The following is a 16541-nucleotide window of genomic DNA, read 5'->3' as shown; positions in this document are numbered from 1 at the left end:
CACGTGGGGTTGTGAGGGAGGGGGAAGGTGGGGAGGAACCACTCCAAAGCACGTCTTATGCTCCCCAATATCCCCTAACACGTGGTCGAGCTAGGTTGCGTGAGAGAGCACGTGGTGTGGTAATGGAGGGGGAAGGTGGGGAGGAACCACTCCCCAGCATGTCTTCTGCTCCCCAATATTCAACTATTTCATCCCCACAGCCCCCTAATGTTCCTCAAGGCCGTAAGGGTAAGGGAAAGGGAAAGAGTAAAGGCAGAGGGAAGAGGAGTGACAGTGGGGAAGCCCTCCGTACTCCTTCTCCCCCACCTCCCCAACCAGGATCTCCTCCCCACCCAGACAAAGGCGGTGATGGGGACGAGGGATTTGTGTCGTGGGATTGGGAGGATGGGAGTGATTTTTCTCCCCTCATTCACCCCTTCACTGAGCAAGGGCGATCTGGCTGCATTGCACCAGGTATTCACAGTAATTCCACCAGGTTGGATTTTTTCCACCTGTTTTTCAGTGAGGCATTCGTAGATCAGATCGTTTATCAAACAAACCTGTTTGCAAGCGCCCAGCGCCTAGAAAGTGAAAGATTGGGAACAAGGAGTAGGCATTCTATGATCAATGATTACCCTGTCTCCCTTCCAGAAATGTTTTTATTTTTTGCCCTTGTCCTTTTGATGGGTATTATAAGAAAGAATAGAATTCCTGCTTACTGGACTAGGGACCCTGTTATGTTTACCCCCATATTTGGTCAAGTGATGAGCCGTAATCGGTTTCAACAAATTCTAAGTCGCCTCCATTTTTATGATGCTAATGACCCTGCAAATGCAAACAACACTGACAAAATGAGGCGAATTCGGTTGGTCTTTGATCACCTCAGGCAAACCTTTCGATCCTCATTCTATCCCTATAGAGATTTCGTCATAGACGAGAGTCTCTTGTTGTGGAGAGGCAATATTTCATTCAGACAGTATATACCCAGCAAAAGGCACCGTTTTGGGTTCAAGATCTTTGTTATGTGTGACTGTAGGACTGGATACGTGCAAGACATAGTCTTGTACACCGGTGCAGAGACAGACATAATAGAAGATCGAAGTATTGGACTGTCGGGAGCAGTGGCAAAGACGATGATACAAGACTACCTTCATCGCGGTCACGTTCTCTACCTCGACAACTTGTACACTAGCCCTCTTCTCGCTCGTTATCTTCACACACATGAAACGGGAGTCTGTGGAACCGTAAAGGTGAACCGGCGTCACATGGTCAAGGTAGGGCGGAAACTTGCAAGGAGTGAGGTTGTCTTCTTCAAAGCAAACAACATCCTTGCAACAATGTGGAACCACAACAGAGAAGTAAGCCTCTTGTCCACGGTTCACCGCCCCTTGATGCACCGTACTGATTCTGTAGATTACCATAGCGAGAGCAGGCGTCGTGTTTGGAAACCTGAGTGTGTAATGGATTACAATATAAACATGCGCCTTGTGGACCAGTCAGACTCCATGATATCGACGGTAGAGTGTGCCAGGACAACGATGAAGTGGTATAAAAAACTGTTCTTTCACTTACTAGATATCACTGCTCTGAATTGCCACCACCTTCACGCCATGACCACAGGAGTTCAGGAAACATTTGAAGGGTTTGTGAGGGAGCTCACAAGAGAAATCTTTGCTAAGTATGCTGTTGAAAGGCCCCAACAGCGCCCCCGCACTGCCCCTATTACCCAGACTCCCCAGAGAATATCCGGCCGCCATTTCCCCACTCCTATCCCTCCCCAGCCCAACAGACCTAGGCCCCAGCGCAGGTGTCACGTGTGCAGTAATTCCCAGGTGAGACTCACAACACAGAGGAAGGACACCCGCTATGAGTGCATGCAGTGTGACGTGGGTCTGTGTATTCACCCATGTTTTAGTGAATATCACACGTTGATGCAATTTTAGCATGGTGTGAATGCGAAAGGACGCTGAAATTATGAGGTAAATGCGACAGACAGACGCTCAGTGAAATTATCAGTCATGTGGATCTCCAAATAATAGTATAAAGTGCCTACGGGTAGAACATAAGTGAAAACATTGGGTGTAAGTATATAAATCTGCCCTAAGTTGAAACTTACGTAGAGAGGGTTGTATGATGCAATATTCTGTCGCTCAGTGCAATAAATACGGCCCGTAATTATATAATTATTATTATGTGACCTTCTTACGGGTATAATATAAGTTCAAATTATTGTATATGATGATGTATATTCTAAGTCAAATATTCATAGCGTGTGTATAAAGATAAGATTTCCTGACGCTCAGTCGAATGAATAAGGCACGTATTAGTCAAAATAAAAGTCAGCAAGTGATAAAGTGAATAATTAGTATATAAGTGTGTGAGTGAATTAGTATATAAGTGTGTGAGTATTATGTATGACGAAACATTCCTTGCGAGGGTATTTTCAGGCGATATTCTCACGCTCACTTGAATAAATAATGGCAGTAAGTATGTACAGTGCATTCTACGGGTATAAACTTGTGTAATGTAAGTGGGAAAATATAATTGGAGTGAATAAATAAAGTAGATGATGAAACACGAGTGTTTGAGATCGTGGTTGCTACGTGAATATGCACTAGCATATCGCTAAATGCCCTCGTAATGAATGAAAATAATTGAAAACCTTTACAGTGGTGGAGGAAAGGATCTATGTAAAGGGGAAAATAATTGGAAAGTGATAAAACAATTTGGTATGTTGATATACGAGTCATAGCGAGTGTGCTTACTAAGCTGATGTGCGCTAAACTTATGCTGCATGTCATCATAATGAATGAAAACATCTGAAAACACTTACAAACAGTTGTAATTGGTAAATTGTTATTGAAACAGAAGTATACAAGTAGAAAAAATGATAGGTTGACTCATACCAGAAACTTAGCATATAGCATGTTACGACTCGGACCAAACTGGCTATGCTCGCGCGATGGTACAATGCTTATTTTTCATATATATGTGTCTGAAATCCATTATATTGTTACTGTTATTGTTTATTAGTTCAAATTCAATAAATGTAGAGGTGTTGTGTGTTGTCTCTCCCATTATTCCTTACCATAGAAAACGTAAACGCATATCCAGCCCATTACAGAATACGATACCTGCGGGGGGAAACTGCACCTGTACAGACCACTTATAGACCGCAGGGACCACTTTCTTTATGATTTTCCTTCGTTTCTCGACCTAAGCGGAAGTTTTAGCAGAAAAAAAAAATTTCCAAAAAGGCTCGGGACTGGGGGATGTCATAGGTGCGGAAAGCCTCGGGACGTGACAGGTTAAGGATTTGAATTTCATAAATATCAGACTTTACTGATCTACCAGAAGACCCGCCGACATGTCATAAAAATACCCCCAGTAATACCAATACTCCAGTCCTGTATGAGACAGCCCTAGCATGTCTTCCCTGCTGTACCCTTTCAAGCACTTCACCCTCCAAACCTCCATCCTTACTCATCACACTACCCAAGTACTTAAACATACTCACATTTTCCAATTCCTCACCATCCAACCTCGCTGTACATTCACTGACTTCACCTCTCTCAAAGACCATCACTTTACTCTTCCCTACATTCACCTTTAGATTCCGTTTCTTACACACTCTCTCAAACTCATCCACCAAGCCTTGCAGCTCCCCTTCGTCTTCACTCAACAACACGGTATCATCTGCAAACAACAGTACAGGGAGTTTCCAAACACTATCCTCTCTCACCAGGGCCACTCCAACATCCACTACCCTACCTTGTACCTCTTTTATTACCCCATCCATGTACAGATTGAACAACTATGGAGACATGACACATCCCTGTTTCAACCCAACTTTCAAAGAGAAAAATTCACTTAGTTCACCATCTACACGCACTGCAGCCTTTTTGCACCATCGTACATACTCTTCACAGCATTCAACAACTTCCCATCTATTCCATTTATTCTTAACACTTTCCACAATCCTAGTCTATCCACCCTGTCATATGCTTTCTCCAAATCCATGAAAGCCGCATACAACTTCTTTCCCTTCTCTAGAAACTTTTCCACTAAAGATCTGAGAATGAATATCTGATCTACACAACCTCTTCCCTTCCTAAAGCCTCCCTGTTCTTCTCCAACTAATTTCTCTGTTCTTTAACTCTGTCAATAAGTATCCTACCATACACTTTTCCTATTATACTAAGAAGACAAATGCCCCTATGATTACCACACACTTCTTTTTCCCCTTTTCCTTTGTACAAGGGAATAATTATACCTGACTTCCAATCCTCCGGGACTCTACCTTCCTCCCAGGCCAATCTGCACATCTTCCACATCCATTCTACTACTATCTCTCCCCCATGCTTCAGCATTTCACCACACACTCCATCAATTCCTGGGGCTTTCCCTGATTTAACTTTCTTCATTGCTTCCACAACTTCTATCCTACTGATTTCTTCCTGTCTTCTCACCTCCCTCCTTCTTCCAGCCATTCCCCAGCCACTTATACTCGCATTACTTCCATCCTCCACGTTCAACAATTCCTTAAAGTGTTCTCTCCATCTGCTCACTTTTTCTCCCTTCTCCACTAGTAATCTACCATTTTTATCTTTCACTCCCCTGCTAACTTCACTTCCACCCTGTCTTACTCTTTTCACCTCTTTCCAGAACATTTTCTTACAGTCCCTCCACTTTACACTCAAATTCCTTCCAAATTCCTCATCCACTCTCTTCTTACTCTCTCTTACTAATCTTTTCACCTCTCTCTTTCTTTCTACATATAACTCTCTCTTCCGCCTCTCAACTTCTTCCACGCCCCATTTCTCATCCATTCATTGTATGCTTTCTTCTTTTGTGCCACAGCCTGTCTCACCTCTTCAGTCCGCCATAAGGATAAGGGGAGCTGCAAGGGTTTTTGGATGAGTTTGGGAGAGTGTATAAGAAACGGAATCTAAAGGTGAATGTAGGGAAGAGTAAAGTTATAGTCTTCGAGAGAAATGACGTCAGTGAATGTACAGTGAGGTTGGATGATGAGGAAATGGAAAATGCGAGTACATTTAAGTACTTGGGTAGTGTGATGAATAAGGGTGGAAGTTTAGAGGGTGCAGTGCTTGAAAGGGTGCAGCAGGGAAGAAAGGTTGCTGGTTCCTTGAAAGCAGTGATAAGAAGTGATAAGAAGTGAAGCTTGGACATTGTTGGAAGGACACAAGTCAAGAGTGATAGCAGTGGAAATGAGTTATTTGAGAGGAGCATGTGAAGTCAAGTTGAGAGACAGACTGACAAATGAGGAAGTGAAGGAGTGTTGTGGTGTGGATGTGGATGTGGATGTGATAGGAAGCATTAGGAGAAACACACTGAGGTGGTTTGGACATGTGGAGAGGATGGAGAGTGAGAGACTGATGAGGAGAGTGTATGTGAATGGGGGGGAGGGGGGGTGGCAGAGGATGAGATGGAGGGATGGAGTGGAGAGGTATATGAGAGAGGGGTGTGTGAAATGCGAGCAGGACAATGAAATGGCGGTGGACAGGGCGACATGGAGGTGATTTGTTTGTGGCCATCCCTTACGGGATTGAGGCGTCTGGCAGTAGATAGATAGATAGATAGACTTCCCTTCCAAAATAAGATGCTTATATGCTGGCAATCCTCATATTGTTATTTTCTATATATAGAAATTTATATTGTAAGTTGCGTATCAGCATTACTTCTTTTGGGATGGGTTAGGAGTAATAATGCCGCTCATTTATCCAGTGCCTGAAGTAATATGTTTCTAAATGGGACAGGCACAGGGACTTGGACCCCTTCTTTTTTGTAGTACAGTAGCCCCTCGCTATATATCATACTTATTGGGGGGAAGCCTCATTCGATATAGCTGAGAGTCTGATAACTCCAAGGCATTCCCCCCCCCCCCCATTTAGGAAGCCAGGCACATGTTTGAATGTTATTGAATACCATGTTGTAGTACTGTAATTGAAAGCTACCTATTTTACACACAGTTGGCTGAAAATTTTGGCCATTTGCTTCTTATTTCACATCCTCATCATGGCACTTCTTCATGACTAGCACAGTATCATTATAATCTTTCATTACAATGCATCACAATTTGAGGTCAGGTTGGAGCAAAATGGGTAGGAAACGCATGCATTGTACAGTGTTCCCATATAAATGGCCGTACACTGCTTACACTTTCATTCATCTCGTAGACTGTACGCTGAGTGACCTTCACCTATCGTCACTCTCGGCAAAGATGACTTCTGATGGCTGTGGTGTCATATCTGGTATAGGTAGTCCTGAGGTGCTGGGGCTTAGGTTTCTGGAGGCAGTAATGCTGGATCCTGAGGCTATGTGAAGACTGGCTGAGGAGGTTGATGCTGCAGACTCGGTGTGGATCCTTTTGGCAGGAGAAAGGGCAGAGGCTTGAGTAACTGGGAGATCTTAAGCTGAATCTTCATTGGCTGCTGTTGCTGCATTAACTCCAGCCTGATGAGCCACATGACCTTATCATGTTGAGCAAGAGGTCCTCCAGTTTGGTCTTTAACCCTTTAACCGCGGGTATTGTTTTGGTCTGACTGTCCTCTCCCGCGGGGGTTTCAGCCAAATGTAAACAAACCTTTAAACCTTAATAACTCTGCACAGAATAAAGCTAGAGAAAAAAAATAAGGTACCATTAGAAAGTACTAACCTTCAGCTTTCCATTGATGTAGGTTTCATGACTTTGTTGACTTTCACAGGACGAGCAGAGCCGTTAGAAGTGAGGGGTGTAAAATCACTATTTTACGCCCCACACACCTGTACCAAATGCCAACCACTCTCTCATAATAGTAATATAAACATATATGAACACTGTACATACGATAAACACCCACTCTGTGTTCACTGAGGTAGGTAAAAGGCACTTCACTGCGGCGTCACTCACTCACTGACGTTTCAGGCGATCTTTTCATTATTTCTAACTTCTAATATTATTTTACATATAATCTGGGCAATATACATTATATTTACACTGCACTTATTACTATATTACGTCACTGTCGCATCACAGAATTACACAAGTGCCGCAGAATTACACAAGTGCCGCAGATTCTCTTATTACAGTATCACTTATTATACTGGCCAATATTTACATTTTTTTCTAGGCAAAATATCCCTTATTACTACATTATCCATTATACAATTATTGGTAAAGCACATCACTGTCGCATCACTGTATATCACTGTCACTTTCAGTAACTCTGCACAGAATAAATCTAGAGCAAAAAATAAGGTACCATTAGAAAGTACTAACCTTCGGCTTTGCAATGATGTAGGTTTCATGATTTCGTTGACTATCACTGGATGGGCAGTGCCATTAGAAGTGAGCGATCTAAAATCACTATTTTTCGCTCATACACCATTACCTTCGCTCATACTCCATTATCAGATGCCAACCTCATTCTGATAATAACACTATAAACATATATGAACACTGCACATACGATAAACGCCCACTCTGTGTTCACTGAGGCAGGTAAAAGGCACTGTCATTACCCGCACTTCACTGCCACATCAGCGGTGTTGTTATCACTATTTTTCGCTCACACACCATTACCAAATGCCAACCTCATTCTGATAATAATACTGTAAACATATATGAACACTGCACATACGATAAACACCCACTCTGTGTTCACTGAGGCAGGTAAAAGGCACTGTAATTGCCCGCACTTCACTGCCATATCAGCGGTGTTGTAATCACTATTTTTCGCTCACACACCATTACCAAATGCCAACCTCATTCTGATAATAATACTATAAACATATATGAACACTGCACATACGATAAACACCCACTCTGTGTTCACTGAGGCAGGTAAAAGGCACTGTAATTGCCTGCACTTCACTTCCACATCAGCAGTGTTGTCTCTCACACAGCTGGACAGATACTGATGCGTGTTTGGTCCGGGGTGGGGTGGGGGGCCCAGGGGGTGGGAGGTGGGGCCCCAGGGGGGGGGAGGAGGGAGGTGAGGGTCGGCTGGAGTGAAAGAACTTAATAGCTACTCTCCCTTGAAACAATTGGCGCACGGAAAAAATGCGGGGTATTCAAAATATTCACAAACATTCGAGAATGACACCCGCGGTTTGGTCCAGTTTTTGCAATGTCATTCTGGAATGACACCCGCGGTTAAAGGGTTAACCTGTGGATTGCAAGCCACAGCTCAGGCTTAGCTGGCCGTGCATCGCTATAAACAACTCGACCCCTACGCGAACTTACGCATGGCACTACGCAAAGACGGAGAGAGAGAGATTTTTTCTTTTCACTTGATGATGCTGTGGATGTTCATCTTCAAGTTTATAATAAACAAAAACTAAAAAAAAAAAAAAATCTTTGTTTTTTGCACACCACGGGGTGGGATAAAAAAAGATTATTGCCCAATCCACGGGTTAAAAGTCAGGATTGTGTTTGCAGGATCAGTGCCTGTAGCTAGAGAAGGTCCAGGTGCCTCCACCTCCTCCTCCTCCTTTTCATCTTCACCCATTGCTGTTGTCCTGCCATCCTGAAAATCTACCACAATCTCCTCTTCCATCTGGTGATGGCAGCCAGGCACACCAGCATCCTAGTCTAGCCACTGCTGCAGTGCCTCCTCACCAGGGTTCCCCTGCCCTGCAGCTGCCAACAGTTCTGCTACCGGTTGCTCAGACCCCTCAAAGTCATGATAAGGTGCTGCAGTCTTAAGGGTTTTGAGGAGTTTGCACCACCCGTTCTTGAGTGTGGCAAGTGGCACTTTCTTCCACACCTCTGCCGAGTTAAAGATTGCATCCTGCATGGTGTAGCTCTTGAAATTCTGCCAGGTTTTCTCACCTCTTGTGTCATCGTAGTTAGCCAGGTCTATCCAGTCTTCGGTTTATGAGGCACTGTCATAAGTAGAGGTTTATGTAGTGCCTCTTGGCACTCTCCATGTCCATAGGCTGGATGATGGCAGTGGTGTGTGGTGGCAAGAACAAGGCCTTGATTTATCCATCCTTGCTGCATAGTTTGGCACTAGAAGGATGGGCTGGAGCATTGTCCAACGGCAGCACTGCCGTCAGTTCGTCAGGGCTGATGTCATACATTTTTGGGACTGCCTCACGGAAGGGTCAAAGCTGTGTTGGAGCTAATTAGTGATGATATCCTGGGTAAATCAGGTGTACTTGTTCCCGTGGTACTCCACAGGAAGTTTGCCCATGATGTCCTTGGGCGACCTGGGCCACTTGCTGTGACCTGCTATGGCTGTAGGTGATGAGAGCCATCAGCATCGGCACAGGCTAGAATGGAGAACTGCTCCTTCATTGCTTTATGGCCTGGAGTTCTGCCAATATCTTTGGACGTCTGGGTGTTGCTGGAGTTCTGCCAATATCTTTGGAAGCCTCGGTGTTGCTGGAGTTCTGCTAATATCTTTAGAAGCCTGGGTGTTTTGAGGACGAGCACATCAGAAGAGCCCATTTTCATATGAATTGTAAATTTGTAACTCATGCAAGCCCTCCTCCTCCATCAGTTTCCAAAGATGCTGAACAAACGACCACACCACATAAACATCAGGATTGAGTAGCTCTCCAGTTATGGCCCTGTTGTCAGTGCCATGGTGCATTCTGAACCTCCACAGCAGTCATCACCACTCTCGAAATCTATTATTCCAAGGTGTGCTGCATCATTTAGTTGTCAAGGCCACAAACAGGGACACCTTCTGCTCGTTCCAGTGTGTACCACTTAAACACAACTTCATCCAGCTTCTTTTCTGGCATCTTCCTGGTCCTGAACTTACCATTCCGCTTCTTACCACTTTCCATTTTTTTTTATGGCTTTGTTTGTTTTATCTTAAGCTTTCAGGATGTCATGGAGGGTTGTCATCTTCAGCTTACTTGCTCATGAGTTTTGCCTTGCTCGTGCCTCTCTTGTGGGCCTCAAGCTTCCAAGCAGTGGAAAGATTTCTCCTCTTGGCTTTCCCAGAAGAGGTGGTGGGAGGTTCCTTACTAGAAGCCATTCTTCACAGTCACAGTGAAAAAACACTTGGCATAATCAAGAGACATGAGACGTGATCACGGTTGTCTGAACACAACGAATGATGCAGCAAGACTGTTGCCAATCACTTGTGATATGATACAGTGTGTTAACAGACTCTGGTTCTGCATAATCCTACCAGAAGTAACCCCAGAATGACCCAACTCATCGTCTGTTCCCCAGCAAATCTCCAACCTAGCCCAAATGGGTGGGAGAAACTGCAGCCAACCTTGGTAACTGTATTTTGAGTCATCCCATGCATAATGAGCAGTTTGGAAGTGCCACGTAATGCGCCCCATTTGCCGACCATTGTTCAGTATAGCCGGAAAACAGTTCGATGGACTCATAGGCCCTCAGAAGGGCTTCATGATGTGCCGCATCTATTGACCATTGTTTGTTATAGGTGACAAAAGTTTGATAGGCTCTGAGATGTACGATAAATCAGAAATCCGTTATATTGAGGTTCGATGTAGCGAGGATCTGGCCTTGTACTTTACCTCCTGTGGCAGTAGAGGGTGGGACACTGCATCCTGTCTTTGGGTAGGAAGAAGGGACAATGTTGATGGTGATGGCTGCCTGTATGCTTTGGTATACAGCACATTAAGTTCCAAAAATGTAAATTCTGGCTTAGTATTTTCATGGGAAATTGGATTAAGATGATAATAATAGCAGTGATTTTAACAGTGTAATGTATGTAAGAAGACACGGCAGCCAGTTTTTTCTGCTCCTAAAGTTTTCACCCAGTACTATAGTATTAAGTTAACAACGTGAAGTACCAGTGTTTTACATAAACTCTTTAGCAGTTATAACTTTTGTGTTTATGTCAGGTGGGTGAGAGTGGTGAGGGTGAGGATGTTGTTGGGTGTTTGGCATCCTTGCACCGTACTCTGGCTGTAGCAGAGGCAGTGTGGGTGCGCGCAGATGCTCTTCTACAGGACTATGCAGTGGAGAGAGCTGCCCTCACCACCCGCAGGAGGCAGCTGCTGGCAGACTGGGAGCACTTCAAGGCTCATCATCGCACCCATCACCATCACGACCGCATTGTTAAGACTGATCTTCAGAATTCTTCTGTCTCATCAGCAGCAGGTTAGCAAGAGGCTTTGTCATTTTGCACCTAGGCTTGCACATGAAGTTTGCTCATTCAGACATCATTTAGCTTGTGTTTGTTTCCATCTTGTGGTAATAGGTGTATCTTCAGACTCATCTGTATGTGAACCCAGTGAACTGCAGGAAACAGCCACTTGAACTAGGCACTCACACAGATCTTTTGTTGAAGTTATGTTGAAGATATGTCTGTTTTGTGATTGTGAGGTGCATTAGGTGAGTACAGTAGACCCTCCTGATGTGTGGGTAAAGTGTTAACCTAGGATACCTCCCAAATGGAGCATGCACACATAGGGATCCATATCATTATAATATCTAATATGATAACTCCTTCACTACATTTATGCTTTTTTCAGCTTAATCACACTTCCACCAGATGATTTTATCTAACTCTAGGGCTGAACCAGATGATTTTATTTAACTCTAGGGCTGAACCAGATGATTTTGTTTAACTCTAGGGCTGAAGGAGTTTATTAAGGCTGTATCTAACCCTCTAGTTCAGAAAACCCCTAAACCTGCCTAATACCATCTTGAGGTATCAAGAATTAAGCAAAAACAAAAATTGTCATCATACTGAAAAGGGCTCTCTGACCTGACCCCAACTAGAGTACTGATATGCATCCTAAGGGCATAGTCTTGTGTACAGAGGTATAGCACATGTAAGGCAGTGACATTCAAAAGGTTTTAATTGTTGTAATCACTCTCATCTTAAATGTCAGGACCAGCTGCCTAGCCCCGGGCTCCTACACTTCTCATGGGACAACGTAGGATTGGATGATGGATGGATGGATAAAAAGTTGTGGGAAAAAACACCACGATACCATCTAAATATCCTCTTTGATCCCAACTAGACCACAAATATGCCACCTAAGGACATAGATGACTGTATATAGGTGAAGAAGACATAAGAAAATGATGTTAAAGATTTTTTAAATGGGAAAACCTAACCGCACAGGCATTTTCAGCTGTAGGGGACCCCTCAGCCTAGCACCACCATGCATCCGGGATGCTTTTTCTGCACAAGAGACATTCTTGGTAGTGCATTTTTCAACCATGCTTAATGATCCTGCATGTGGGGAGGATTTAATGTAAGTGTGTTGTTGTGTGGAGAGCTGTTTAGCAGTTGTCTTTCTTGCATGTTTTGATCAGTTCATTAACAATCTTGTTAACTTAGTTCATGGATGCAAGTTTTACAGGAATCTCTCTTCCTATTTCTCCCATCTTTCCTGTCAGTACTTAATGCTTTTCTTTCCGTTACAGGTGGCTTTACATTGAGTGACAAGCCAAATGTTTTCCTGTAAGCCAAGAAACCATTTACATCACTGGGTGGTAACCATATAACCAAACCATACATGCTCCCTACGTGTCAAGTGGGTTGGTGGAGAGTTAGTGCCCCTCCCTGTAAAACAAATAACTCAAGAGTCAAATGGCCACCCCGTACGGGATTATGGCGTCTGGCAATAGATAGATAGATAGATAGATAGTTTTTTATTTATTCTGTTTTTATTATTTTGTTTATTATTATTATCGTTATTATGTATTTTCATTTTTTATTTATTTATTTATTTGTAGAGTTGCATTTAGCAGTTAAGGTTGAAGGATTTGGTGTTGTCACTAGAAATATGGAATTTACTGGCTTTTGTAATGAATCTGTGGTGACTGGATATCAATGTTTGAGAAATTGTTTAAGTTATTTAGGTTGAAAGTTTCTAGTGCATTTTGTTGATGTTACTGATTTGTTACTTAGCCCTGGTCTGTCTGATTGATTAGACCTTCGACCACCAGTAAGCTACTGTCCCTATAGGGTTGTCCCATAAATTTGCTACACTATTGATGTTGTGTCTGCTTCTTTGAGTGGTTTATGCTGTGCAGTGCTCCATTATGTTTGTTAAATTGTGTAGTCCTAATCTACAAGCTGGGCAAGTGTCATCTGTGGTTCTTCCCAGTCCAAATCTAAGCATGTACCAGAGGAGGGCTGGGTGTTGTTCTGCTCTAAACCTTGCTAGGTTAACTCAGTCATCTCTATTAAGGACACCTCCAGTGGATAGATGTCTGGAGAGAAAGCTTGTAGCATGGTATTGTGATTGAGGTGTTGTGTTGCCCTGTGTGTGGACTGAGTATGTAGGTGTGTTTTCATTGCCAGTGTTGGTGTTGGAATATCTGAAGGTGGGATACTGTTGTAGAGAGTTTGATAATGTTTGTGTGGTGATTGTTTTTTATGTTCCAAGGTGTGTTGTGTGTGTCTGTCATGTAATGACAGGTGTTGTGTCTTGGAACATGCTTTTTTTTTTGTGGGGGGGGAGGGGTGCTCACCATCTACTCACCCAGTGTAGTGCTGCTGTTGGGTGGCTGTCCATTCCTCTCGTATTCCTTCTTTCCTTCCTTCCTCTTATGTATTTCTCTCCTTTCTTTCCTCTTCCTTCTGTCAGTGGGTGGCTCAACACTGAGTGACAAGCCAAATGGTTTCCTGTACACCAGGAACCATTTACCATGCTGGGTGACAACCATATAACTATACTATGGCTCTTGGTGGTTTAGTGGGTAATTAAGGTGCTCCAACCAGATTGAGCCTGTGTCAGTTTATATCCAAGGGGTGGTTGGGGTTTATTGTTAATGTAATGCCTCTCAGGGATGAGTGAGGATGGTCACTCTTATCTCAAATGTCAGGACCAACTTGCATAGCCCAGGGCTCCTGCACTCCTCATGGGGAAACTTAGGATTAGATGATGATGATGATGAGTTATGTGTGTGTGTGTTATATATTGTATCTCTGTAATGGAATGCAAGGGGTATTGTTTATTGGAACAGGCTGCTGGATTTTTTTTTTTTTTTCCCAACTCATGGCATAGGCTTCACAGCCTGTTCCCAAAGCCCAGTAGTCTTCCTGTATACCATACACCTCCACATGTCACCACTTCGGCACTAACATCCACCGTCCATATTGAATATATACTATGGTTGTCTCATACAGGACTGATGTACAGTAATCCCTCCACTATCCGATGTAATAGAGCCAAAGGCATGTCCGGAAAGTGGTCCCGTCCGGAAAGTGGGCACCTGCCTGATTGGACTGGTACATAAGGATCCTAACCCAACCTAACTTTGAAAGCCACCTAACTAACTCCCTACCAGACATGCGTAGCACCTATTTAAACCTATTTAAGACCCTATTCACACCAATAATGGACATAAAGCATGAAATAAATGAAAAGGATCCAAAGAATGAGGAATTACAAGTGACTGTACCTCAGCCAGGGTACTTACAGCACGTCTGTGGCTGCCTTCGTAAGGTTTTGGCAGTGGTGAAAATGCTCTCGAAGCACGTACAGTAATCCAGTGTTGTGCTGCACTTACAGTAATTCTTTGCATTGTGAGTTATAATTTTGTAACACTGCACATTGTTAATAGGAGCGTTTGCGCGACTGGAGAAATGCCAGATATCACCGGTATTTTAATTTTTTGGACGGAAAGAAAATCACATGTCGGGCAGTGATTGAATGGCTTTTTTCATGCATCTTATTTATTGTAAAAATATGTAAATATTCCATTTCTTCTCTATAAAACAATGCTTTGTCAATGCAGCATGAAAATTTATTGTAATATAAAAAATATTTCACAGCGGTTGCAGCCTGGTTTATGCATGCATAGAAATATATATGTATATCTCTAACCAACAATAATAGTTGATTATAATTCATACTAACACATTAAACTCCCTGCGAGTAAGAATAAAACTTAATTCGCTTCAAGAAAGCATGTCGATATTTAGTTGCTGCCTCTGGTACAACAAGTTTTCCAAACAAACCAAAACAGTTGTCTTTCCTCGCTCTGTGACCTACTCCATCAGCTGGCTTGCTTCATATGTCTGGCAGCGCTAGGCTTCGATACGCCGTAACGTTTTAGAGTCTGATAAATATTAAACTATGGATAGACCATATTTGCCATTTTTTGTACGTCAGATTATATATGAATGTCATTATTCATAAGCCTTTTTTGCTTCTTACAGTCCAAAAAGTCTTATTGACAGATTTTGTCCTAACCTTCTTAGGGAAGACTATATAAATATACGAATTTTTGGGCGATATTTTGGGTGAAATAGCACAAGTAAGAGTAATTTACATTTTTTTAAAGGTATTTGTTTAACCAATATCGTAATTATCGATCAGAAAAAGAACACTGAAGTTTAACTAAGACCCCCTTAGCCCGTCAAAATGAAAATGAGACATAGTTTCTGCTGGTGTCTGGCAGATTTTCCACTCAGCGCGAACGCTCCTATTGCACCACGCCAGTTTCAACTGCCAGTTGGCACTCCTTAGTTAATCCTTGCACTCTAAATTCTAATTTCTGAACACTGCACAACACTGTAAATTCCCGTTTGGTCTACTGCTGAGGTATTGCAGAACACTGTTTATTCACAAAAAAACGAGCACATTTGGCATCCACTGCGATAAGCATCCACTCGTGATCGAAGTTAAGCAGTAACTGTTGGAGTGTTGGTGACAGGGAAACAGAGTTGCCAGATCACAACAGCCACTTTCCCAACTCCTCAATTTTCATTACCAAATTTAACTTTTCATTATCAAATTCATAAAGCTTCCATTTATTCTTCACTAATTATATATACAAGTGGAAATACATGTAATCACTCTCCTTATAATTAACAGCATGTTGATTATTTTCACACTATGTAGGCTAGCAAATTAAGCAGAGAGAGCAGACAATCCACCATCTCCATCCTGTGTATCCTCATACATGTGAAAAATCCATTTGATAATGCATTATTCTGATTCATTACCAAACGAATTTTTCATTACCAAATTGACCCACATTTGGTATTGAAAAATACCAAATGGCAACCCTGAAAGGGGAGGGGGAGGGGGGGAGGAAGGAAGGAGTGAAGGGGCCATGGTGTAAACAGCTGTTCAACTCTGCGCGGCAATTTCAAATTACGGGAGGGAAAAAAATAGTTTTTTTTTGGGGGGGGGGGATTTTTTCTTTTTTTGGCCATTTTGGATCTGAAGGTCCAGGTCCACAATGTCCGGTAAGTGGGGTGTCCGGAAAGTGGGCGTCTGGGTAGTACAGGTTATCCCTTAATTCACACGAACTTTTTTCACGCGATTTCGGTTATCCGCGAATTTTTTGTACAATAATTAAAACAAAATTATAGCATTCAAATAAGTAATTTCAATATACAAGAGAAATAAATAAAATATAAAAAATGCCTACCTGCTGCCTGTGTGCACACATATATGTATGTGTGTGTGTGTGTGGGAGCCTGGGAGATCGGTCTACCACGCACCACACAGTCAGTTTGAATCCGACGGTCGAACCATGCATGACTTGCAAATCGTTATTTGTGGCTTATTTTTCTGCCTTCCAGTAATTGCTAGCCTTGTCTGTCAACATGGGGCATAAGCATAGTGCTAGTGATGCATGTGGTAACGCACCA

General features: G+C 42.8%; 1 protein-coding gene across 1 annotated transcript in view; it reads left to right on the top strand.

The window, feature by feature from the left end:
- Positions 1–16541, top strand: part of LOC145404649 (uncharacterized) — a 392001-nt gene that overhangs the window by 144202 nt on the left and 231258 nt on the right. The window contains exon 6 of the mRNA XM_080276173.1: positions 10816–11074. Coding sequence (XP_080132299.1) covers positions 10816–11074 — 259 coding nt within the window. The remainder of the gene's footprint in view (positions 1–10815; positions 11075–16541) is intronic.

The sequence above is a fragment of the Coenobita brevimanus genome, chromosome 64 (assembly GCF_032717465.1).
Source record: "Coenobita brevimanus isolate Jiangsu-jjx chromosome 64, ASM3271746v2, whole genome shotgun sequence".
Classification (NCBI taxonomy): domain Eukaryota; kingdom Metazoa; phylum Arthropoda; class Malacostraca; order Decapoda; family Coenobitidae; genus Coenobita; species Coenobita brevimanus.
Note: the sequence above shows the minus strand (reverse complement) of the source record. Positions and strands in the feature narration are given on the sequence as shown.